The following is a 24,643-nucleotide window of genomic DNA, read 5'->3' as shown; positions in this document are numbered from 1 at the left end:
TTTGATGTATACCGGACAAATAATGAGAGCTAATCTTTAATAAGTGAGAGACATGTCCATTAAAAATCAGTGTGGTCATCCACATGGGGAGGCTCAGGGGATGGAAGAGATTTTAAATGAATACTTCTTGTTTGTATTTACTCCAGTGAATATGATGAAAGCTAATGATTTTAGAAAATGAATCATCATGTCTTTGTGCATATTGACATTACAAAACAGGGACTACTGGAAATTTTAAGCCACATTTAGGAAAATAAATCACCAATGTCTGATCAAGTTTATCCTTGGATACTGTGGAGAAGCAAGGAAAGTGTTTGTATGTGTCCTAAAAGAGAAATTTATATAATCTTATGGCCAGATAAATGGAGGGTGGATAATGGTGTGGCTTGAGGCTGTAAGACCATAAGACATGGAGCAGAATTAGGCCACTCAGCTCATTCAGTCTGCTCTGCCATTTCATTATGGCTGATTTATTGCTTTCTCAACTCCATTCCCATGCCTTCTCCCCATAACCTTTCATGGCCTCACTTATAAAGAATCTACCAACTTCCACTTTAGATATACCCAATGACCTAGTCTCGACAGCCGCCTGTGGGAACCAATTCCACAGATTCATTACTCTCTGAATAAAGAAATTCCTCCTTCTCCTCCCCTTTCGAAAGGGATGTCCCTTTATTCTGGAGCTGTGCCCTCTGGTCTGAGACTCCCCCATTGAAGGAAACATACTCTCCACATCAAATTTTTCTGGGCTTTTCACCACTCAATAGATTTCAAGGAGATTCCCCGTCATTCTTCTGAATTCCAGTGAGTACAGGCGCACAGCCATCAAACATTTTTCATATGATAAACCTTTCAATCCCAGAACCATTCTCGTAAATACCCAAGGGTGATTCCACACTTGGAATACTGCACACAGTTCTAGTCTCCCAGCTACAGAAAGGATGTCATTATGTTGGAAAGGGTGCAGAGAAGATTCATACCAGGACTGGAGAGCTTGAGTTATAAAGGAAAGCTGGATACACTGCGACTGTGTTAAAGGAGTGGGTTCTGACCAAAGCGAAAAAACTTTCGTGTGTCAAAAATCAACCTCACAAAAATTAGCGAAAAGAAAACTGCCAATATTTACAAAAAGATATCTACCACAACACAATAAGTAGCTCCATATTATTTGTCCAGTTTGAACTCAGCGCAGCTCCATCTCTGAGAGCGAAGAACCCTGTCAATTAAGCACAAAGTTAAATGAAGAATACACACGATTTAGACTAGATGCACGCCACAATGTAGTTACAATCATATTACAAAATAAACAAAAGTATCAACGCTACATACAGTACACAAACAATATATACACATTTGCACATCCCATCACTAAAGAAAAAGAATATTCCCCCGTATATGGCGGGGAAGTACCATAAAGTAAGAGTGTGTGTGTGTGTGTGTGTGTGTGTGTGTGTGTGTGTACAAGTGTTCTCCGTCTCTGTCACAGATTGTTTTCCTGAGAACGTAAGACGCTCAGGGTGATGATGCAGAAGTATATATTATTATTAAGTGTGTAAATAAAGCAGATAGTCAGTTTTTTTTCTCTCAAGGTAGGGGATGCCTGTTGATATTTCGGGCCGAGGCCTGAGTTTCTCCAACATTTCGTGTTTGTAGCTCCAAACAGCGTAGCGCTCAACACAAGTCGCCGTCAATGACCCAGCGATCAAATGCGCAGTCGTAAAGGGTGAAGAAAGTTCCCGAAATTGCGCATGCGCTCAGCGGACAAACAGCTCTGGCGGATCGACGGCAGGTAGAAGCAGGGCTGTGGGTTGGGGATCGATCAGTACGGTGTCGGCACCGCGGCTAAAGGAAAACTCCTGTGAGTTCCGGAAATATGGTGGCCTCGCAAATTCGGGGCAGTCTCGGTCCTTTCCCTCTCTATCAGCCCCACCTCCTTATTCGGGCTCCACTGAGATTTCTGCTGATCTGCAATGGGGGGGGGGGTCGGGTCGGCGCCATTATTGTTAGGCATGCGCATTACTGGAAGCGTGACGGATAGATGGGTATCTTATTCGTGGGGATTTCTGGGTAAAGAGGCTGTCATGGGTGACATTTTACCGCTTTCCGACCAGTCCGTAGGGTGTGTTTCGAAGCGTCGGCGGAGGGAATATGAGTGGATGGGTCTCCCAAACACTGCCGAGCTCCAGCGACCGAATTCCAAGGATTAGGGACTCGCAACAAAAATATTGTTCTGATTTAATCTCCAATGAAGAATCTCGTCTTCCAGTCACTGAAAATGCCATTTAGTGCTGTATGGAGAAATAGAACAAAATCCTTCCATCAGCTTTAGAACGTAGAAGTGTCCTGCACGGGAACAGGCCATTCTGCCCACATTATCGTGCTGAACCAGCTAGAAAGCAAATCAAAGTTACCTGAATCCCTCCTACATACACCATGTCCATATCCCTCCACCCTCCTTGCATCTATGTGTGCATCCAAACTTCTCTTAAAAGTCTCTAATGCATTTGTCTCTACCCCCATACTAGGCAGTGCATTCCAGGCATCCATGATTCTTGAATAAAAAACTTACCCCTCCCACCCCCTCCCCCTTAACCTACCCCCTCTCACCATCAATGTGTGCCCTCTGGTATTTGACATTTGAACCCTGGGAAACACATACCCTCTGTCCAGTCTATCTATGCCTCTCATAATCTTATAAACATGTATCAAATCTCCCCTCAGCCTCCAACGCGCCAGAGAAACCAACCGAAGTTTATCCAGCCTCTTGTGATAGCACGTGTGTTCTAAACCAGGCAGCGTCCTGGTGAACTACTTCTGCACCCTCTCCAAAGTCTCAATATCCTTCCTAAAGTTGGATGACCAGAACTGTACTCCAGATGTGGCCAAACCAAAGTTTTATAAAGTTGCAACATAATGTCCTGACTTTGGAACTCAGTGCCTCAACTAATAAAAACAAGCATTCCATAATCTTTCTTAACCACCTTGTCAACCTGTGAAGCCACTTTCAAGGAGCTATGAACTTGGATCCCAAGATCTCTCTGCTCAGCAACACTATTAAGGGTCCTGCCCTTAATCATGTACTGTATCCTTATATTCGCCGATCGAGGTGAAATGCCTCACATTTATCTGGGTGAAGCTCCATTTGCCATTTTTCAGCCCATATCTGCAACTGATCTACATTGTACTGTGTTCTTCGCCAGTCTTCTACACTATCCACAACTCCATTAATCTTGTGTCATCTGCAAATTTACTAACCGACCCATCTATATTTTCATCTAGGTCATTCATATACATTACAAATAGCAGAGATCGCAGCACAGATCCCTGTGGAACACCACTAATTACAGACCTCCAGCTCGAATACATCACTTCAACCACTACCTTCTTCTATGTGCAAACCTGTTCTGAATCTAAACAGCCAACTTGCTGCATATCCCATACACTTTAATCTTCTGGATTAGCCTCCCATGAGGGACTTTGTGAAAAGCCTTACTAAAATCCATGTAGACAACATCCACTGCCCTTCTACCCTCATTAATCTCTCTCGTCACCTTGTCAAAAAACTCAATCAAGCTGGTAAGCCATGGCTTGCCCTGCTCAAAGCCATTCTGGTTCTCCCTAATTAGGCCATGGGTTTCCAAACGCTTATATATCTTATCCTTAAGAATTTTCTGTAGCAATTTCCCTACAACTGACATGAGACTCACTGGTCTATAGTTCCCAGGATTTTCCCTTGTTCCCTTCTTAAGTAGAGGTACACGTTAGCCACTCTCCAGTCTCCAGGACCTCGCCTGTTGCTAGAGAAGACACAAAAATACCGGTCAAGGGCCACCTTTAGTAATCTGGGGTAAATCCCATCAGGCCCTGGGATTAATCCACCTTAATATCCCTCAGGAGGCCCAAAACTTCCTCTTCCTTGACCTCTTAAAATTCCGAACATATCTATACACTTGAGCAACATACATCAGAGTTGCTGGTGAATGCAGCAGGCCAAGCAGCATCTATAGGAAGAGGCGCAGTCGACGTTTCAGGCCGAGACCCTTCGTCAGGACACTTGACATTGATCTTCTGGTCCTTTCTATCCTTTTCCTTAGTAAATACTGGAAGTAGTCATTAAGTACCTCACTCACATTTTCTGCAGCCAAGCAAATGTTCCCTCCTCTATCCTTGAGCGGTCACACCCTCTCACAGGGTATCCTTTTACTCTTGACGCTTGCAGAGAATGAAAAAGGATCTAGTACTTTCCTGGCGTATATGATGAATATATTCTTCCTGGGCTTCCAGGTATCGATCTTAACTGACGTTTTGATGACAAACTCTGCCATCTTCATCAGGGTTGATGCTGAGGCATGTTTAGTCCAGCTGTATATATACCATCGTTGTCCGTCCCTCCGGATTGGTTAGTCCTTAGTCAATCAGCTTTCTGCTGTCCCACCTTATTTACAATTGAATTCCAGTTATTACTTAAGAGTGAGACCTTCATCTTTGTTAAAATTCATTTTCTCTAGTTTTATTTCAATAGATTGTTTCACCAGGTGCTCCCAAAAGCCATTGGGGCGACACAGTAGTTTTAACATAGAATAGTACAGCACAGTACCTGCTCTTCAGCTCACAATGTTGTGCCGACTCTAAAACCCTGCTTCCCATATAACCCCTCACCTTAAATTCCTCCATATATCTATTTAGTAGTCTCTTAAATTTCGCTATTGTGTCTGCCTCCACCACTGACTCAGGCAGCGCATTCCGCGCACCAACCACTCTCTGAGTAAAAGACCTTCCTCTAATATCCCCCCTTGAACTTCCCACCCCTTACCTTAAAGCCATGTCCTCTTGTATTGATCAGTGGTGCCCTGGGAAAGAGGCGCTGGCTATCCTCTCTATCTATTCCTCTTATTATCTTGTACACCTCTATCATCCTCCTTCTCTCCAAAGAGTAAAGCCCTAGATCCCTTAATTTCTGATAATAATGCATACTCTCTAAAGCAGGCAGCATTCTGGTAAATCTCCTCTGTACTCTTTCTAATGCTTCCACATCCTTCCTACAGTGAGGCAACCAGAACTGGACACAGTACTCCAAGTGTGGCCTAACCAGAGTTTATAGACTGCATCATTACCTCGCAACTCTTAAACTCTATCCCTTGACTTATGAAAGCTAACACCCCATAAGATCTCTTAACTACCCTATCTACCTGTGAGGCAACTTTCAGGGATCTGTGGACATGTACCCCCAGATCCCCCTACTCCTCCACACTACCAAGTATCTTCTCATTTACTTTGTACTCTGCCTTGGAGTTTGTCCTTCCAAAGTGTACCACCTCATACTTCTCCGGGTTGAACACCATCTGCCACTTCTCGGCATACATCTGCATCCTATCAATGTCGCTCTGCAATCTTCGACAATCCTCTACTCTATCCACAACACCACCAACCTTTGTGTCGTCTGCAAACTTGCCAACCCACCCTTCTACCCCACATCCAGGTCGTTAATAAAAATTACGAAAAGTAGAGGTCCCAGAACCGATCCTTGTGGGACACCACTAGTCACAACCCTCCAGTCCGAATGTACTCCCTCCACCACAACCCTCTGCTTTCTGCAGACAAGCCAATTCTGAATCCACCTGGCCGAACTTCCCTGGATCCCGTGTCTTCTGACTTTCTGAATAGAAACTGTGTAGAACCTTGTCAAATGCCTTACTAAAATCCATGTAGATCATACCCACTGCACTACCCTCATATATATGCCTGGTCACCTCCTCAAAGAACTCTATCAGGCTTGTTAGACACAATCTGCTCTTCACAAAGCCATGCTGACTGTCCCTGATCAGATGATGATTCTCTAAATGCCCATAGATCCTATCTCTAAGAATCTTTTCCAACAGCCTTCCCACCACAGACGTAAGGCTCACTGGTCTATAATTACCCGGACTATCCCTACTACCTTTTTTGAACAAGGGGACAACATTGGCCTCCCTCCAATCCTCCGGTACTATTCCGGCGGACAACGAGGACAAAGGTCCTAAAGATCCTAGTCAGAGGCTCAGCAATCTCTTCCCTCGCCTCATGGAGCAGCCTGGGGAATATTCCGTCGGGCCCCGGGGACTTATCTGTCCTAATGTATTTTAACAACTCCAACACCTCCTCTCCCTTAATATCAACATGCTCCAGAACATCAACCCCATTCATATTGTCCTCACCATCATCAAGTTCCCTCTCATTGGTGAATACCGAAGAGAAGTATTCATTGAGGACCTCGTTCACTTCCACAGCCTCCAAGTACCTTTTCCCACCTTTATCTCTAATCAGTCCTACCTTCAGTCCTGTCATCCTTTTATTCTTCACATAACTGAAGAATACCTTGGGGTTTTCCTTTACCCTACTCGCCAAGGCCTTCTCATGCCCCCTTCTTGCTCTCCTCAGCCCCTTCTTAAGCTCCTTTCTTGCTACCCTATATTCCTCAATAGACCCATCTGATTCTTGCTTCCTAAACCTCATGTATGCTGCCTTCTTCCACCTGACTAGATTTTCCACCTCACTTGTCACCCATGGTTCCTTCACCCTACCATTCTTTATCTTCCTCACCGGGACAAATTTATCCCTTACATCCCGCAAGAGATATCTAAACATCGACCACATGTCCATAGTACATTTCCCTGCAAAAACATCATCCCAATTCACACCCGCAAGTTCTAGCCTTATGAACTCATAATTTGCCCCTCCCCAATTAAAAATTTGCCTGTCCTCACTGATTCTATCGTTTTCCATGATAATGCCAAAGGCCAGGGAGTGGTGGTCACTGTCCCCCAGATGCTCACCCACTGAGAGATCTGTGACCTGACCCGGTTCGTTACCTAATACTCGATCTAGTATGGCATTCCCCCTAGTCGGCCTGTCAACATACTGTGACAGGAATCAGTCCTGGACACACTTAACAAACTCTGCCCCGTCTAAACCATTGGAGCTAATCAGGTGCCAATCAATATTAGGGAAGTTAAAGTCACCCATGATAACAACCCTGTTATTTTTGCATCTTTCCAAAATCTGCCTCCCAATCTGCTCTTCTGTATCTCTGCTGCTACCGGGGGGCCTATAGAATACTCCCAATAGAGTAACTGCTCCCTTCCTGTTCCTGACTTCCACCCATACTGACTCAAAAGCGGATCTTGCTACATTACCCACCCTTTCTGTAGCTGTAATAGTATCCCTGACCAGTAATGCCACCCCTCCTCCCCTCCCCCGCCTCTCTATCCCACTAAAAGCACTGAAATCCAGGAATATTGAGAATGCATTCCTGCCCTGGTGCCAGCCAAGTCTCTGTAATGGCCACTACATCATAATTCTATGTATGTATCCAAGCTCTCAGTTCATCACCTTTGTTCCTGGTGCTTCTTGCATTGAAGTACACGCACTTTAGCCCTTCTGCCTTACTACCTTTACACCCTTTATTCTGCTTCTCTTTCCTCAAAGCCTCTTTATATATTAGATCTGGCTTTATTCCATGCACTTCTTCCACTGTTCTATCGCTTCCCCCTTGCAAATTAGTTTAAACCCTCCCAAACTATGCTAGCAAACCTACCTGCAAGGATATTGCTCCCCCTCGAGTTCAGGTGCAACCCATCCAATCTGTACAGGTCCCACCTTCCCCAGAAGAGATCCCAAAGATCCAAAAATCTAAAACCCTGCCCCCTGCACCAACTCCTCAGCCACATATTCAACTGCCATCTCTTCCAATTCTTACCATCATTATCACGTAGTATTGGCAGCAATCCTGAGAACGCCACCCTTGAGGTCCTGTTCTTCAGCCTTCTGCCTAGTTCCTGAAACTCACACTTCAGGACCTCATCCCTCTTCCTGCCTATGTTGTTGGTACCAACATGCATCACGACTTCTGGTTGCTTTCCCTCTCGTACCAGGATGTCGTGCACCCGGTCAGAGACATCCCGGACCCTGGCACCCAGGAGGCAACAAACCATGCGGGTGTCCTTCTCACGTCCACAACATCTCCTGTCTGCTCCCCTGACTATAGAGTCTCCAATGACGACAGCTCCTCTCTTCTCCGTCCCACCCTTCGGCACGACAGGTTCAGACTCAGTGCCGGAGGCCCTGCCACCGTGGCCCACACCTGGTCGGTCGTCCCCGCCAACAGTATCCAGGACGGTAAACTTATTATTCAGGGGAATGGCTACAGGGGTGCTCTGCACTACCTGTCTACTCACCTTTGCTTTCCCCCCCTCTGACTGTCACCCAACGACCTGATTCCGGCAGCCTAGGTGTGACTACCTCCCTGTAGCTCTCATCTATGACTGCCTCATTCTCCCTTATGAGTCGAAGGTCATCCAGCTGCTGCTCCAGATTCCTCACACGTTCTTCCATATCGCCCAGCCGTGTGCACTTCTGGCAGATGTGACTGCGGGAGAGGGGAGTTCCCCCAAGACTGCCTCATCTCACATGAGAGGCACATAACCATCTCAGGAAGCATTGTAAAGCTTAACTGGGAGCAAGCTCGTCCTCCGCCTCTTCTCGTCAAAGCCTCAAAGCTCCACTCCTTCACTGGCCCACTCACTCACTGGCTGCTTTCCCTCTTTTGGGGCTTTTGTGCCCTCAAAGTTAATCCTATTTCCGTCCACTTTTCCTGTATTCTGTGCAATTGATCTTTAAACACCCTCCACACATCTGATGTGGACTTGCCTTTTTAATGCTTCTTAATTCCTGCCTAATGCCCTCGTAATTTGTCCTACTGCAGTTTAAAACTCCGACAAGGACCATACCTATCCTTATCTATAGCTATCCTGAAATAAAAGTTGTGGTCTCTGTTCCCTAACTGTTCATCCACTGAAAGGCCAGGCTCATTACCCAGCACCAGGTCCTGTTATGCCCCTCCTCTCGTGGATTTAGATTTAGTTCTTGAGGAATTATTCTTTGCTCTACTTCTCTTATTCTGGACCTTTCTACTTATGAACATGTTTTACCCCATTCTCTCTGGGAACATAATGATATCAAACACTTTTGTTGTGGGTAACAAATGACCTGTAGCTTTCATATCACAAAAGTGCTACCACTCTAATATTCATTGGCATTGCTGTCGATGAGTTCACTACTGTCAATCACTTGAGGGGGCGGGGGTCAGAATGATTAGAAAGTGTCCAGGTCAGCCATGTAAGATCATGTGTTCTTTGTAGTGTTGTGGGACATGACCAGAACTTGAAATAATACTAATGGAGACAGACTGAGCCAAGTCACAGGTTGAAGATGGGCAGAAATGGCCCATTCTGATACGGACAGAAAAACAATCAGTGCATTTGATGGTCAGTCCAGATGACTGATCTGTGCCCAGTTAGAAGAGGAGGAGGTGTTCCTTCAACCTGGGTTGAATTTCACTGTTAACAGTGTGATGTCAGAGCTCCCATAAAGACTCAAATTATCACATCTAAAATGCTGTCCCTCACACATTGATGTCTTTTATAAATCTTACAGGGTTAGAAATGGCAAAGAATTTGTGAACGGGAATCGCAGACTCGAGCACCTCAGGTTTGCTGTATCTATGCAGATTTTAAGGAATGACCAGATATTTCCTCTGTAACACCAATATATTTATTTTTGATCCTTGGAGATGAAGAATTATCTCATTCCAGCTGGGAATTTGCTTTGTGACTGACGTGACTCAGTGAAATCCACTAGAACTGACGTGCTGAGAACACTAGGTCTTCAACTGCATTGATTGCACAAGGGAGTCACTACGTCAGGCATCTGACTTAATGAATTGCTAGAGAATTGACAGTAGGGAGATATCATTCTCGTTCTGTCATGTGGAAGGGATTCACCCAGTTATCTGACCAACTGGCTCACTGTTCAGTTCACCTTGGGGAGAGGCTGTTCACCTCGGAATGTGGGAAGGAATCCATTCGGTAATCTGACCTATTGACACACTAATCAGTTCACACTGGGAAAATGCCGTTTACTTGCTCAGACTGTGGGAAGGGATTTCCACGGTCATCTCAACTGAAGCTACATCAACGAGTTCACACTAGTAAGAAACCATTCACCTGCTCAGACTGTGCGAAAGGATTCAAATCATCATCTCAGCTGAAGGTACATGAGCGAGTTCACACTGGGGAGAGGCCATTTACCTGCTCAGACTGTGGAAAGGGATTCACTTTCTCATCCAACTTACATAGACATCAGCGAGTTCACACTGGGGAGAAACCATTCACCTGCTCAGACTGTGGGAAGCAATTCACTCGCCCATCTCACCTGCAGACACATCAGTCAGTTCACACTGGGGAGAAACCATTCACCTGCTCAGACTGTGGGAAGGGATTCACTCAATCATCTGACCTTCTCAGACACCAGTCAGTTCACACTGGGGAGTGGTTTTTCACCTGCTCAAATTGTGGGAAAGGATTCAGTCGGTTATCGCAACTGAAAATACATCAGCGAGTTCACACTGGGGAGAGGCCATTCATCTGCTCAGACTGTGGGAAGCGATTCACTTGGTCATCTCACCTGTACAGACACCAGCGAGTTCACTCTGGAGAGAGGCCATTCACGTGTTCCGTGTGTGGGAAAGGGTTTGCTCGGTCATCCCACCTACAGAGACACCAGTCAATTCACACTGTGAAGAAACCATTCACCTGCTCAGACTGTGGAAAGGGATTTTCTCAGTCATCAGACCTACTGACACACCAGTCAGTTCACACGGGAGAGTGGTTGTTCACCTGCTCAGATTGTGGGAAAGGATGCATCTCGTCATCTCAACTGAAAGTACATCAGCGAGTTCACACTGGGGAGAAGCCATTCAGCTGCTCAGACTGTGGGAAGCGATTCACTCAGTTATCCAGCCTACAGACACACCAGCGAGCTCACACTGGGGAGAAACCATTCAGCTGCTCAGACTGTGGTAAGCAATTCACTCAATCATCCAGCCTGCAGACACACTTGCGAGTTCACACTGGCGAGAGGCCGTTCTCCTGCTCTGAATGCGGGAAGCGATTCAGTCGGTTATCCAAACTTACGACACACTACCGAGTTCACAGTGAGTACAAAGTTTAAATAGGCCTCATTCTGGATATTTAACCATCAAAGTTGCTGAATCCAGAGGCAAATCCAAAGGACACTGCTGGTGTTAAACTCTGTAATTATTGCTGCTGCTTACCACACCCAGTTCTACACCGTGGCCACTGGACATGAGAGGAATTTCTTCCGCTGATGTTCACCTTTAATGAGACTGGAAATTAATATTCTTCTTTTCTTTCTTTTTAAATCTTTTTATTGAGTAAGTATACAAAAAAGGTAAGCCATATAAACATTAATACAATGTTAAAGTATAATAAAATTCCAAAAGATAACAATACCAAAAAGAAAATACTACAAACAATGTAATTTAAGCATAAGAAAGCAAGATAACATAATAGTATACTAGATTTTATATATATCAATGGAAAAAAAAAGAAAAAAAACCCCCCAAAAAAAAACCCACCGTGCAACTAACTAAAAGCAAAGCAAAGCAATGGGCTAACTTGAAACCAAACAGAGTTAAACTTAAAATCACGTCCTCAATCCCGACCTCCATTAAAACAGTGAAAAAAAAACAAGAAGGGTAAATATTACATTAAATGAAAATATCGAATAAAAGGTCCCCAAATCTGTTCAAATTTAAATGAAGAATCATAAAGATTACTTCTAATTTTCTCCAGATTCAAACATAAAATCGTCTGAGAAAACCAAAAAAAGGTAGTTGGAGCATTAAGCTCTTTCCAATGTTGTAAAATACATCTTTTCGCCATTAAAGTAAGAAATGCAATCATTCTACGGGCTGAAGGGGAAAGATTACTAGAAATTTTAGGTAGTCCAAAGATAGCAGTAATAGGGTGAGGAGAGATATCTATATTTAATACCTTAGAAATAATATTGAAAATATCTCTCCAAAAAGTTTCCAAAGTAGGGCAAGACCAAAACATATGAGTTAAAGAGGCTATCTGCCCCGAACATCTATCACAGAAAGGATTAATATGCGAGTAAAAACGCGCTAACTTATCTTTGGACATATGTGCTCTATGAACCACTTTAAATTGAATTAGGGAATGTTTAGCACAAATAGAGGAAGTATTAACTAATTGTAAAATCTGCCCCCAATCATCCACAGAAATGGTAAGCCCCAATTCCTGTTCCCAATCTACCCTAATCTTATCAAATGGAGCTTTCCTAAGTTTCATAATAATATTATAAGTCATAGCCGATGCACCTTTCTGACATGGATTAAGGTTAATTATCGAATCTAAAATATATATAGGAGGAAGCATTGGAAAGGAAGAAAGTATAGTACTTAGGAAATTTCTAACTTGTAAATATCTAAAAAAATGTATTCTTGATAAGTTATATTTATTAGATAATTGTTCAAAAGACATAAGGGAACCATCTAAAAATAAATCCAAAAACCGTAAAATACCCTTAGTCTTCCAAGTTTGAAAAGCGCGATCCGTAAAAGAGGGAGGAAAAAATATGTTACCTAAAATAGGAATCGCTAACCCGAATTGATTAAGATCAAAAAATTTTCTGAATTGAAACCAAATGCGCAAAGCATATTTAACTATCGGGTTAGAGACCTGCTTAAGGCGTTTCGAATCAAAAGGAAGAGAGGAACCTAAAATAGAACCAAGTGTATAACCCTGAACAGATTGTAATTCCAATGCTACCCATTTAGGAATAGATAGTATGTCCCGGTCAAGTAACCAAAATTTCATATGTCGAATATTAATAGCCCAATAATAAAATCTAAAGTTAGGTAATGCTAAACCTCCATCTCTCTTAGCTTTCTGTAAATGTATTTTACCCAGTCTCGGATTCTTATTCTGCCAAATAAATGAAGAAATTTTAGAGTCAACTTTATCAAAAAAAGATTTAGGAACGAAAATTGGTAATGCCTGAAACACATATAAAAATTTTGGCAAAAAAAACATCTTAACTGCATTAATACGACCAATCAAAGTTAAATATAAGGGAAACCATTTAGATGAAAGTTGAGTAATATGGTCTATTAATGGTAAAAAGTTAGTCTTAAATAAATCTTTATGTTTACAAGTAATTTTAATCCCAAGATATGAAAAGTAATTATTAATCAATTTAAATGGAAATTTATAATATAAGGGAAGATGTTTATTAATCGGAAAAAGTTCACTCTTACTAAGATTTAATTTATAACCTGAGAAAAGACCAAATTGTGCTAATAACTCTAAAACAGCAGGAATGGATCTCTCAGGATTAGAAATATATAAAAGTAAATCATCAGCATAGAGTGATAATTTATGGGACTTTAATCCCCGAGTTATCCCAGTAATATTTGAAGATTCTCGAATAGCAATTGCAAGAGGTTCTAATGCAATATCAAATAATAGGGGACTAAGAGGACAGCCTTGTCGAGTACCACGAAAGAGAGGAAAAAAAGGTGAGTTTAAGGAGTTAGTACGAACCGAGGCTACAGGGGAGTGATATAACAGTTTAATCCAGGATATAAATTTCAAGCTAAAATTAAACATTTCAAGCATTTCAAGCACCTTAAATAAATAAGGCCATTCTACTCTATCAAAAGCTTTCTCGGCATCTAAAGAAATAACACACTCAGGAACATTTTGTGAGGGAGTATAAACGATATTTAACAATGTACGAATATTATAAAAAGAGTAACGACCTTTAATAAAACCCGTTTGGTCTTCCGAAATAATAGAAGGAAGTACTTTTTCTAGTCTATTTGCTAATAACTTAGAAAAAACTTTAGAATCAACATTTAATAAAGATATTGGTCTATAAGATGCACATTGAGCAGGGTCTTTATCCTTCTTTAGTATTAAAGAAATTGATGCTCTATTAAAAGATTCCGGAAGTTTACCAAGTTTCAAAGAAGCCTCAAAAACCTTATAGAGCCAAGGAATCAATAAAGAAGCAAAACATTTATAAAATTCAACGGTAAACCCATCAGGGCCAGGAGCTTTCCCCAGATTCATAGAAAAAATAACATTCTTAATCTCATCCATTGTAATGGAAGTATCTAATAAAGAAGACATATCCTGTGAAATCTGAGGGAAGTCTAACTTATCTAAAAAATCATTCATATATTTAGAATCTCGAGGAGACTCTGATTGATATAAAGAAGAATAAAAATCACAAAAGGTTTGATTAATCCCCACATGATCCAATATCAATCGATCATTTTGGTTATAAATCTGATTGATTTGAGATTTAACATAATTAGATTTCAATTAGAATTCTTGATCTGTGATTAATAAATCAGTTCTATTTTAAACTTTGCTTCGGGTAGTTGCTGAATTTACAACTCGCCAAGGAGTCAACTCAGTCCAGCTCGACCCTTCCAGTGTTTCTGTTCCATAATAATCCTTTTAATTCCATCCTGCTGTTCACCTCTCACGTTCCCTTTGGTGATGGGTTCCAGACAGTCTCCACTGTGGGTGAAGAGGTTTCCCTTGAATTTCCTGGATTACTTTCTACAAACTGAAGAAGAGGACAAGCTGACTGAAGTTATGTTTCTCTCTCAGATCTCTTGCCTGAGGAAGAATAACATTGGTAGTTACCCTTGTTGGCCAGAAGGGACTACAGTTTACAAATTATTGGATTTGAATGAATCAAGGACAGTGGAAGTAGACAAAAAGAACAACAGTTTACAAATCAGTGGATTCAGGTGAATCAGGACAGACGTAGCAGACAATCCAAATGTCTTTGTTTTCCCTCATTTTGTGAACTCTGAACTGATACTTGCTCGGGGATAATCTAATCAGAGCAATTGAATATGGACATAAGGAGTTTCAAGTGATGACCTGCTGAACCTGAGATCATTCTCAGACAAGTAGCTATTCATTACGTAAAATGCCAGACCTACCAAAGAAGCAACCTGTAATAACGTGTCTGGGTCACCTCATTTAACTGGTTTGGACCAGTCAGAGTTGAAAGGCACAAATACACAAAGATAGGGGTAGGAACCATGGAACAACATTGGTCGTAGCCTTGGACTAGAGCCAGTAAGAACGTGACCAAAGTAGGTCAGGTGACTTTGAGCCAGTGGGATGGAAATCCATTAGTTCAACTGATGAGGGAAGCTATAAGAGTCTGGAGCTCCAAATGAATGATGGTGATAACTCTCCAGCAACCAGAGACCAACCATCATGGATGAGGAGGACCCCACAGACACGTGGAGATGGGGAACGCAAGGAACACCTGTCCAACGTAGACTCCTTTACTGGGTAATACCTTTTCTCTTCATTGACTGTTCATGGAGGGTCAGGGAATTCTAGTGGATATCCACAGTTTGTGAACCCACATGTTGTTTAGTTGAGACAATAAAGGTTACTTGTTGGTAAATACAGATTCTTTCTGCCTCTCTGATCATTTTTACAAGATCCGTATAACAAGATTGACATCCCTGTTGACGGCTCGAGGATAAATGTTTTTTTTCGTTCAAGTCGGGCCATGGTGATAGGTAGTTAGCAGTTACTCACCCGGATGAAGAACTCAGGAAAATCTGCAAGTTCAAAGGACTTTTTGGATTGTTTTAATTGGAAGGGATTCCTCTAGAAATTTGTGTTGAGTAAGTGGCCACAATATGAGGTATTTGCCAGTCACCCTGGCTGTGAAGGGAAAACTGCTGGGGATACCCTTTGGAAAATCGCCCAAGGTAAGCTGTGGGGCAGGAAGTTTAAACAATTACTAAAACCAGTCACAGTTGGCTGTTGAATTGAGGAATTGATACAATTACCACAGAATGCTAAGGCAGAACGGCACAGATTAGAAACAGAAAACGAATGTCTGCATAAAGCAGAATCCAAGTGAGATAGGTTACAACAGGACATATTAGAAAATCGGCATAAAGCAGAAACTGACTGAGATAGGTTAAACAGAGAACACAAAAGGAGGTAGAAAGCTTGAGAGAAAGGGTTACTGATTTACAGGGTCAAAGGAGTGTGGACTTGATGCATATGAACTAGTTTCAGTTGAAGTGTAAGAAATTACTTAAAGAAAAATGTAGACAAGAGGAAACTGAACTAGTGAAAGGTGAAGTGGAAGGATTAAGGAAACAGTGCAGTGATTTAAAGATGACAATGAATGTGATTGAGGAAATCAGCACAGGGAAGGAAGAGTAACACTGGCGATCATGCAAAGTGTTTAAAGCAGATACAAAAGCTGCAGGACCAACTTGCTGCACATTGAGGAATAATATGTGCTTCCGGATCTGAAAGAGGGGAGGAAGGTGAATTTGGAGATATTGATTGGTATGATTTCACAGTTGAAGCTACTGGATAACGGTTTTGATAATTACAAATTTTTTAATTTTGCTGAGGAATTCCCACCGACACCCTACCAATGGGAGCACTTTACATTGGTGAGATTGGGAGACAGAAGGAATAACAGGTTATGGATTTAACCAAGGAACAGAAGAAAGATAAAGAATTCAAAAAATGTATAGAAGGAGCAGGGTCTAAAATATACAAAGACAACAAGGGAGTGTTTGTTAAAGATGAAGTAGTCCTATATCATCTATGGGGACACCAGGGGTGCAAAAGCACTCTGGAAAAGATCAAGGAAGTGTGCTGGTAGCCTAAGATGAAGGATGACATAGAGCACTGTGTCAAGAAGTGCTTGATCTGTGCACAATACAATCCTGACAGAAATGTGAAGAAAGGAGCCCTCCAACACACCAGACCAGTAGAAGGGCCTTGGACTAATTTGCAGATAGATTATGTTGGTCCATTACTGCCCACTCCAGGAGGGTACAAATATATTCTGGTAATAATAGAGACCTTTACAGAGTGGCTGGAAGCTTTCCCAGCTAAGACAAGCACAGCAAAGGCCTCTGTAAAAATCTTATTGGAAGGATATTCACTTGCTGGTGATCAAGACATACATTTCACAGCCCAGATTACTGCATGATGTCGTGGCAGTTTAAGGGATCAAGCAGAGATTTCATATACCCTGTAGACCACAGTCTTGTGGAACTATGGAAAGAATTAGATTATGAAGACACGCAGACCTCTTTTATTGTCATTTAGTAATGCATGCATTAAGAAATGATACAATATTTCCTCCGGTGTGATATCACAAAACACAGGACAGACCAAGACTGAAAAAAACTAACAAAACCACATAATTATAGCATATAGTTACAACAGTGCAACAATACCATAACTTGATGAAGAAGTCCATGAGTACAGTAAAAGTTCAAAGTCTCTCAAATGTCCCACATCTCACGCAGACGGGAGAAGGAAGAAAAACTCTCCCTGCCATACCCGACCACGGTCCCACTCTGAGTCATCCGAAAACTTAGAGCACTAAAAAATATGACTGCAAAAATGGTGCAGCAACATGGCAGGTAGTTTTACCTTCTGCCCCGATGATAGTAAGGAATACAGAGGCATCTTCAATAGGTTACACCCATTATAAGCTCATGACTGGAAGGGATATGAAAGGATTGCAGGAGTTGTTAGGATTAGATTTGTCAGAATGTGAAATTGATGGGATTGTGTCGGAGAAGTGGGTACAACAATTGGTAGAGACAGTGAAAGAGGCCAACTATGTAGCAGCCCACCAAATAGGAAAAAAAGAAAGCAACAAAGTAAAGCCTACTGTGACTCAAAAGTCAGTCTCATAGTGTTAAGCCCAGAACAAAGAGTGATGATTCAAATACATCAACCCGCCTCATTTTTAAATCCAAGATTTGCAGGGGTCTATGAAATTATAGACAAAGCAAGTCCTTCAGTGTACAAAATACTGACTTCCCTATATAAAATTGGGTGGTACCATGTCAACCAGTTGAAATGGAACAGGAATGTTATGACCATTGGCACATAACAGTTGATGTAGCCCTGATTTGGGAGACTTGAGGATGGAACAACTTTTCCAAGAAGATGGGGACAGGTTCCAGCAAGAGGTGATTTTCAGTTCCCTCATCCTCAGAACTGGGGGAGTTTTGTCAAAAAAAAAGGAAAAGGAAAATGTGCTAGTGCTTGTCTCTCCTATCCTGAAATTAAGTTGGGTGAAGAAAAATGGACCCCTTGAGTCCAAAGACAATTGGGAGTCCAAATTGGATGGTCTAGGAAAACAAATCGAAAATATAGACTTAACTTAAGATTTAAACTTGAAATAAGAACAGAAATTACCATGGTGTGTTACAGGTTTAATTCAACATGGAGAGAATAATGTATTTTGTTGCAATGAATTTGATGAAATTAACCATGACTCAAAGTTTTGATGGCCCAATTGGAAAAGTTTAAAAACAGCTGGATAAATCTCACATTAAAAGTATGGCAGAAGGTGGAATCCATAACATGTTAAAACTTTTCAGAAGACTCTGCCTTCTGCCTGTGGACATGTAAGACACAGTTTTTTTCTGTCCGCATTTAATTTCTCCCTTTTCCGACTCAAATTTTGACATTTTAACTTTATTCAGTCGGATTTTGTAGAGCATCAGTTATAATTACGTCTAACACAAGAAGCACCAAAAGAAATCCTGAAGCAGGCAACGGTAAGCCTAAAAAAAGCTGTCGAGACTTCAGAGGAGCCACCCTGGGTAAATAGATTAGTCTCAAATCAGCTATATCATTGCTGGATTAACTGAACTAAAAGAAAGATTTCTTCCTTTGGAGGAAAAAATTGACTCTTTGATCTTAAAGTCAAAATGTGGCTGATACTTCTCGTTTGGAAAAGGCTCAGCAACGGATCGTGGATTTGGAGGCTCGCTCTCATTGGAACAATATTCGAATTTTTGGATTAAAAGAGAAATCGAAATCTGCCGTCACAGTGGACTATTTTGCTAAGATGTTTCAATCTTTATTTCCGGAGGCTTGTGTGCAACCTCCGGAGATTGAAATGGCTCATAGGGTTGGTGCTCTAAAATCCTCAGATCAAAGTAAAAACAGGCATGTCATTGTGCGTTTTCTTCGTTTTAGAGACAAAGACCGTATTACTAAACTTGCAAGAAAACAAAGGTTGTTCAAATTTCAAAGCTCAATTCGTTTCTTCGAAGATTATCCACGTGAAATTGTTCAGAAACGTTTTGGATTCGCTGCCATAATGCGTACGGCTTATCAAAGACAGTTGCATCCTTCTCTTCAATACCCAGCTAAATTAAGGCTTTTCGTCAAAAATTCTGGGGTTCATATTTTTGAGGGCCCAGCTGAAGCAATGTGTTTTATTAATTCTCTCCCTGAACAGTCTGAAGCCTGAAGTTTAAATGATTTACAATTGTTTGATTGTCTCATGATGTAAGGAGTGATGAGGTGAGAAGATTTGATGGGTATAGAAAGTCCTTGCCTTAAAATGTACTTTCGTCTCTGAAATAGACTGGTTTAGATGGTTTTAACTTCAGAAGATATAACACGGGAACTGTCGAAAGATTGTAGATAACTTTGAGCCATCTAGAATTTCTTTCTGTTTGCAGCATTTAAATGATCTAATTGCTTTTTCGCTTTGTATGCTTTTGCTAAGAACTTTTGAGTAAATATTCGGGTTTCTTTACATATTAAAGATAGATTTAATAATTTAAAGATGGCGATTGTTTTTCTCCTGAGCCAATATTTCAAGAATTTTTTTTTGTATGTGTTTTTTTTTCCTTACCTAATATTATGAAGGTTACTTTCAAAACTGAAGGTCGTTTCTAATAACTGTTCTTTTCAACGCGATTGTTATAAACTGTATGTCGACTGTAATGAGTTGTATGTCCGGAAGAGGGAGACAGAGATTACTCTTTCCATTTTTTACCTTTTATTCAGGCAGGTGGAGTTTATAATTGCTTCTTATGCATTCTTTGGGGCTTGCGTCGATTGATATCGACTTATTTCCAGGCTTTGTAGGTTGGGTGGGTTTCTCCCTTTTTCTTTTCTTATTTTCTATCCCCATTATGGAATTCTGGAGCGTACACAAATTATTATTATTGTTGTTTATCTTCGCCATTCTCGATTACCTTATCCTGTCATGCGTCTAACTACTTTCTTTAGATATAGAGTCTCATGATGATATTTAAACAGTTAAATGTTTTAAGTTGGAATGTCCGTGGTTGGAATCATCCTATTAAGCATAAGAAAACATTTAAAAATATTAACCGATTCCAACCTGATGTAATTTTTGCACAAGAGACGCATATCAGGTTGTGATTTTTTAAATTTTGGAAGGATCCTCAGTTTTATGCAAATTCTCAAAGTAAAATTAGAGGTGTTTCCATTTTTATTGATTCCAGTATTCCTTTCAATCAGGAGGATATTATATCTGATATCAATGGTAGATTTTTGATTGTTAAAGGAACAATTTACAACAGGAAAATGGTTCTGGTTAATATATATGGACCAAGTGCTGATGATCCCTCAGTCTTTAAAGATCAGCTCTATTACCTGATCTAGATGAATATATGTTATTAATGGGTGGTGATTTTAATACTTGTTTAAATCCTTTAATAGATAAGTCATCATCCAAATATCAACTTCCTAATCGCTCTGCATCACTTATTAATTCCTTTTTAATTGATTATGGGTTAATTGAAATTTGGCGACATATGCATCCTAGTGACATAGAATATTCCTTTTTTTCACATATTCATAATAAATATTCGAGAATTAACTATTTTATAGTGTTACGAGAATACACATAAAATTAAGATGTTTGCTGGCCTGGGCTAGCATCAGTGGCATCAGCAGTTGGTCTGGCACCTGCCCTCAGGGGAAGGAGAGATAAGGAACAATGGAGCAGCGTCTGGAGATGTGTAATGAAGGAACGGGGGAGAGAGAGAGCTGTCTGGAGCGGCTCCCTTCTTTGAACCTTGAACTGTTTGAAGTGATGGACAGGCGATACCCCAGCAGGGGGATAAAAAGGGACCGGTTCGCTAAGGCAGGAGACACACGCCACCCGAGGTAACGAGACCCTGGAAGCGGTGCGCCTCTCACGAGTGGGTGAGAAGTACCAGACAACGACCAGGGTGGAAAGGTACGATCAGCGGGAACCTGGTGTGTGTCCGCCCTTGCCTGGGTGCCGGGTTCACTGCAGAGGATCGACCGCATCTGGAGGAGGGGTCACAGTCGGTGACCTCAGGTGACATCACCCAGGACCCGCCCAAAAGTTGCTTGTCTCGCCGGTCTGTGAGTGAAGCCGTGTATGAATAGTTGTTCCTGTTCTATCTCTCTCTTCCCCCACCTTGTCCATCGCCATGGCAACGATTACTGCGAACTGAACTACTAACTGGACTGAACTTTGAGTCATTTTGAAATTTGGTCATTTACCCCTAGACAACGATAGAGCTTGATTGATGCTGTTATCTTAATTCTGTGCACATGTGTGGTTATCATTGTTGAACTGTTGCATTTATTATCCTTTCGATTACTGTTTTGCTTGTTTCTTTAATAAAACTTCCTTAGTTCTAGTACTCCAGACTCCAACTGAGTGATCCATTTCTGCTGGTTTGGCAACCCAGTTACGGGGTACGTAACATAAGTGGGGTTCTCGTCCGCGATTTTGAACGCTAAATTTGGGACGGAGTAATTGATTGGGTTAAAATTCCCGAAAGAAAGAAAAGACAAACAGCAGAAATGGAGGTTGAGGAATTTATAAAGGCGCCGACCTTGGAGGCATTAGAGGATGCCAGGAAATCGGAATTGATAGCTGTGGCCAAACGGTTGAATCTTGCTAAGGTGAAGTCGACAATGAGGAGAGAGGAGATACACAGAGCTATTGTAGAGCACAATGTATCTAAAGGTGTGTTTCCCCAAGGTGAGCTGGGGGTGGTGTCTGTTGAAAAACCTGCTGGAGACGCAGTACAGGTACAGCTTGAAAAACTGAGACTCGAGCACGAGTTCCGGGTACGACAGTTAGAGATAGAGGAGAAAGAGAGGCAATGGGAGCGAGAAGAGAGAGGGAAACAGAGGGAAAGGGAATTTGAGCTGGAGAAGTTAAAGATAAGGACCGAGCAGGGGCTCGTGCTGAACCAAGGTGGAGGGTTCCGGGCGACCCAGGAGGTTAGGCTGGTTTGACGATACCGACGTGGATCGGTACTTCCTCCACTTCGAAAAAGTGGCTATAAGTCAGGACTGGCCGAGGGATAAGTGGGTTGTTTTACTTCAGAGTGTACTGAAAGGGAAGGCCCAAGAAGCTTACTCAGCTTTGTCCGCGGAAGATGCCCAGAGGTATGAGGTGGTGAAAGAGGCCATCCTCAGGATTTATGAGTTGGTCCCGGAGGCATACCGGCAGAGGTTCCGGAATGCGAGGAAACAGTGGGACCGCACCTATTTGGAGTTTGCTCGTGAGATGCAAACATATTGTGAGCGTTGGTTCGCCTCGAAGGGGGTAGAGGGGGTTTTATGACAGCCTGCTACAACTGATCCTGATTGAGCAGTTTAAAGGTTGTGTCCCTGAGGGTATGAGACCCTACCTCGATGAGAAAGAGGCAGCCACGTTAGCCGCAACTGCTAAGTTAGCGGATGAGTATGCGTTGACGCATAAAATGAAGTTTGCCCCGAGTAAAGGCTACCAGAAGGGTAGTCAGGACGGCGGGGAGAGTCCGCCGGAAAAGTCGGAAAGTAAGCCGGGGACTAGTGAAAAGGATAAGGTAGACCGGGAGCAGTCTGGTCGGAAGTCTCCTGGGGTCGTCTGTTATAATTGTGGGAAAGTCGGATACTTTGCGTCCAGGTGCTTTGCCCCAAGGAAGGAGACGGGGAAAGGAAAAGCGGAAATTTTGAATGGCTGTATCGAGCTGTTAAGCGAACCGCTAGGGAAGGACAGGTCTGAAAAAGTCCAGGAAGGGCGCGAGAGGTTTATCTCGGCCGGACTGGTGTCAGTGAAGGAGGGGTCAGTGCGGATCTGGAGAGACACGGGAGCGTGTCAGTCACTAATACTGAAGAGTGTATTAGAGTTTAGCTCAGAGACCCAGACTGGGGAGGTAGAGGTCAAAGGTGTTGGGGCAGGGACAGAGTCAGTCCCTTTGCACCAGATATACTTACAGAGCAACCTGGTCTCTGGACTAGTCACGATCGGGGTGAGGTCCGAATTACCGATGAAAGACGTGGAAGTCTTGCTCGGTAATGACATCGCCGGAGGAATCGTGTTCCCAGTCGTGAGATTGACAGGTCAGCCTGCCAACAGTGAGGCCCCGCCCATGGACTCACAGGTTTATCATGGGGCTGCGGTAGTGAATTTAGCTGTGGTGGTAAATTTGGCTGAAACGTTTCTGCCAACCTTGTACGAGAAGGGGGTAGAAAATGGAAAGAAAGAGGGTAGTGAGACAAGTGGTAGTGAGGGAGCTGGGACGGACGTAGCAGTAGCCGGGAAAGAATTTGTGCAGACGCAGGAGCGAGACGAGGGGCTGATGGTTTTTGCAGAGACAGCTCTCTCTGACACAGCCTTGACAAGGGAACTAGTAGGCTATTGTGTAGCGGAGGAAGTGCTAAGGAAGAAAGGGAAATCAAGGACAGTATCCGCAGATGAGGAGTGGGGGGTGGTGCAAAAGAGTTATGGGGATGAGGTTTTTAACATGGCCCACGAGGTACCCCCCAGTGGACATTTTGCGGTGCTGGAGGAAACAGTTGGTGGAATCATGAAAGAGATTTACCGGCTGCCCAGGGGGAAGAATGTTATTGATCATGACCGACGCAAACTGAGACGGTCACCGGCTTTTGATATGCTAACAAACCTAGTCGGTGTTAGCGTGGAAATCAATGAAGCTAGGGGCCCCCTGATAAGAGGAAAAACACATTTTGAAAAGATTAGTATGAGATCGATCAGATGGGAGAAGGCTATTGTTTTGGCCAGGTCTACTGATAAGGTCTCTCCCTTAATCCCCGAACAAAGCGAATCTTTAGAAGGAGTAATTAAACGACTCGCACCCATGTGTTTGATTGTCCCGAGGAAATGCAAAGAACTGGGACGTTGGGTGAATGTGGTTACAATAGGGCAGCCAAGTAAACAACACCCATATTTTTTGAGTAATTCAGTGACTAAAGGGTTGATGAACACAGAGGTGTGTATTGGCAATTTAATACGGCTGTCTGAAGCCAGTTTGATAGTGAACCTTGAAAAAAATGAATTCGGCCACACGAGGGTCACTTACCTGGGAATTGTGGTGACACAGGGGCAGCTGGCAGTGATGCAAGCTACAGTGCAGGCTATCGCTGACCTCCCAACCCCGACAGACAAGAGGGCCCTCAGAAGGCTCTTGGAGATGATGGGGTACTGCAGGAAGTTTTGCAATAACTCTGCGGTCAATACCCGTCCCCCTCCTACTAAGCCCTTGCGAGAGAAAATTGAGTCGGAATGGGACGACCCTTGTTGTTGTGGTCCGGGACAAAACCAAATGAGAGGTTACATTGGTCGCAATTCATCAGTGTTTTTGGCCACAATGAAGTTTGCTGAGTTGGAGCCTGGTCTAAGGGATTATTAATAACACGTGTAAAAGGAACAGAAAATGTGATGACTGTCTGTCAAGGTGTTGACAGCTTCAAACTCGCTGTGTTAGCCAAATAGCTGATAAAGATGTATATTGTGTATGTATCAAATAATGTAGTCATGTTTGTAATTTTTACCTCCCGGTAAAAATCCTTAAAGGGGGGGAAGTGTTACGAGAATACACATAAAATTAAGATGTTTGCTGGCCTGGGCTAGCATCAGTGGC

General features: G+C 42.5%; 1 protein-coding gene across 1 annotated transcript in view; it reads left to right on the top strand.

Moving 5' to 3' along the window:
* The first annotated feature begins 1,758 nt into the window (after positions 1 to 1,758).
* Positions 1,759 to 24,643, top strand: part of LOC134357476 (zinc finger protein 850-like) — an 84,124-nt gene continuing 61,239 nt past the window's right edge. The window contains exons 1-2 of the mRNA XM_063069098.1: positions 1,759 to 1,858; positions 9,472 to 11,029. Coding sequence (XP_062925168.1) covers positions 9,946 to 11,029 — 1,084 coding nt within the window. The 5' untranslated portion in view covers positions 1,759 to 1,858; positions 9,472 to 9,945. The remainder of the gene's footprint in view (positions 1,859 to 9,471; positions 11,030 to 24,643) is intronic.

This window comes from Mobula hypostoma, chromosome 2 (genome assembly GCF_963921235.1).
Source record: "Mobula hypostoma chromosome 2, sMobHyp1.1, whole genome shotgun sequence".
Taxonomy (NCBI): Eukaryota; Metazoa; Chordata; class Chondrichthyes; order Myliobatiformes; family Myliobatidae; genus Mobula; species Mobula hypostoma.
The sequence above is the reverse complement of the archived record's forward strand: the minus strand, read 5'-3'. Positions and strand labels throughout refer to the sequence as shown.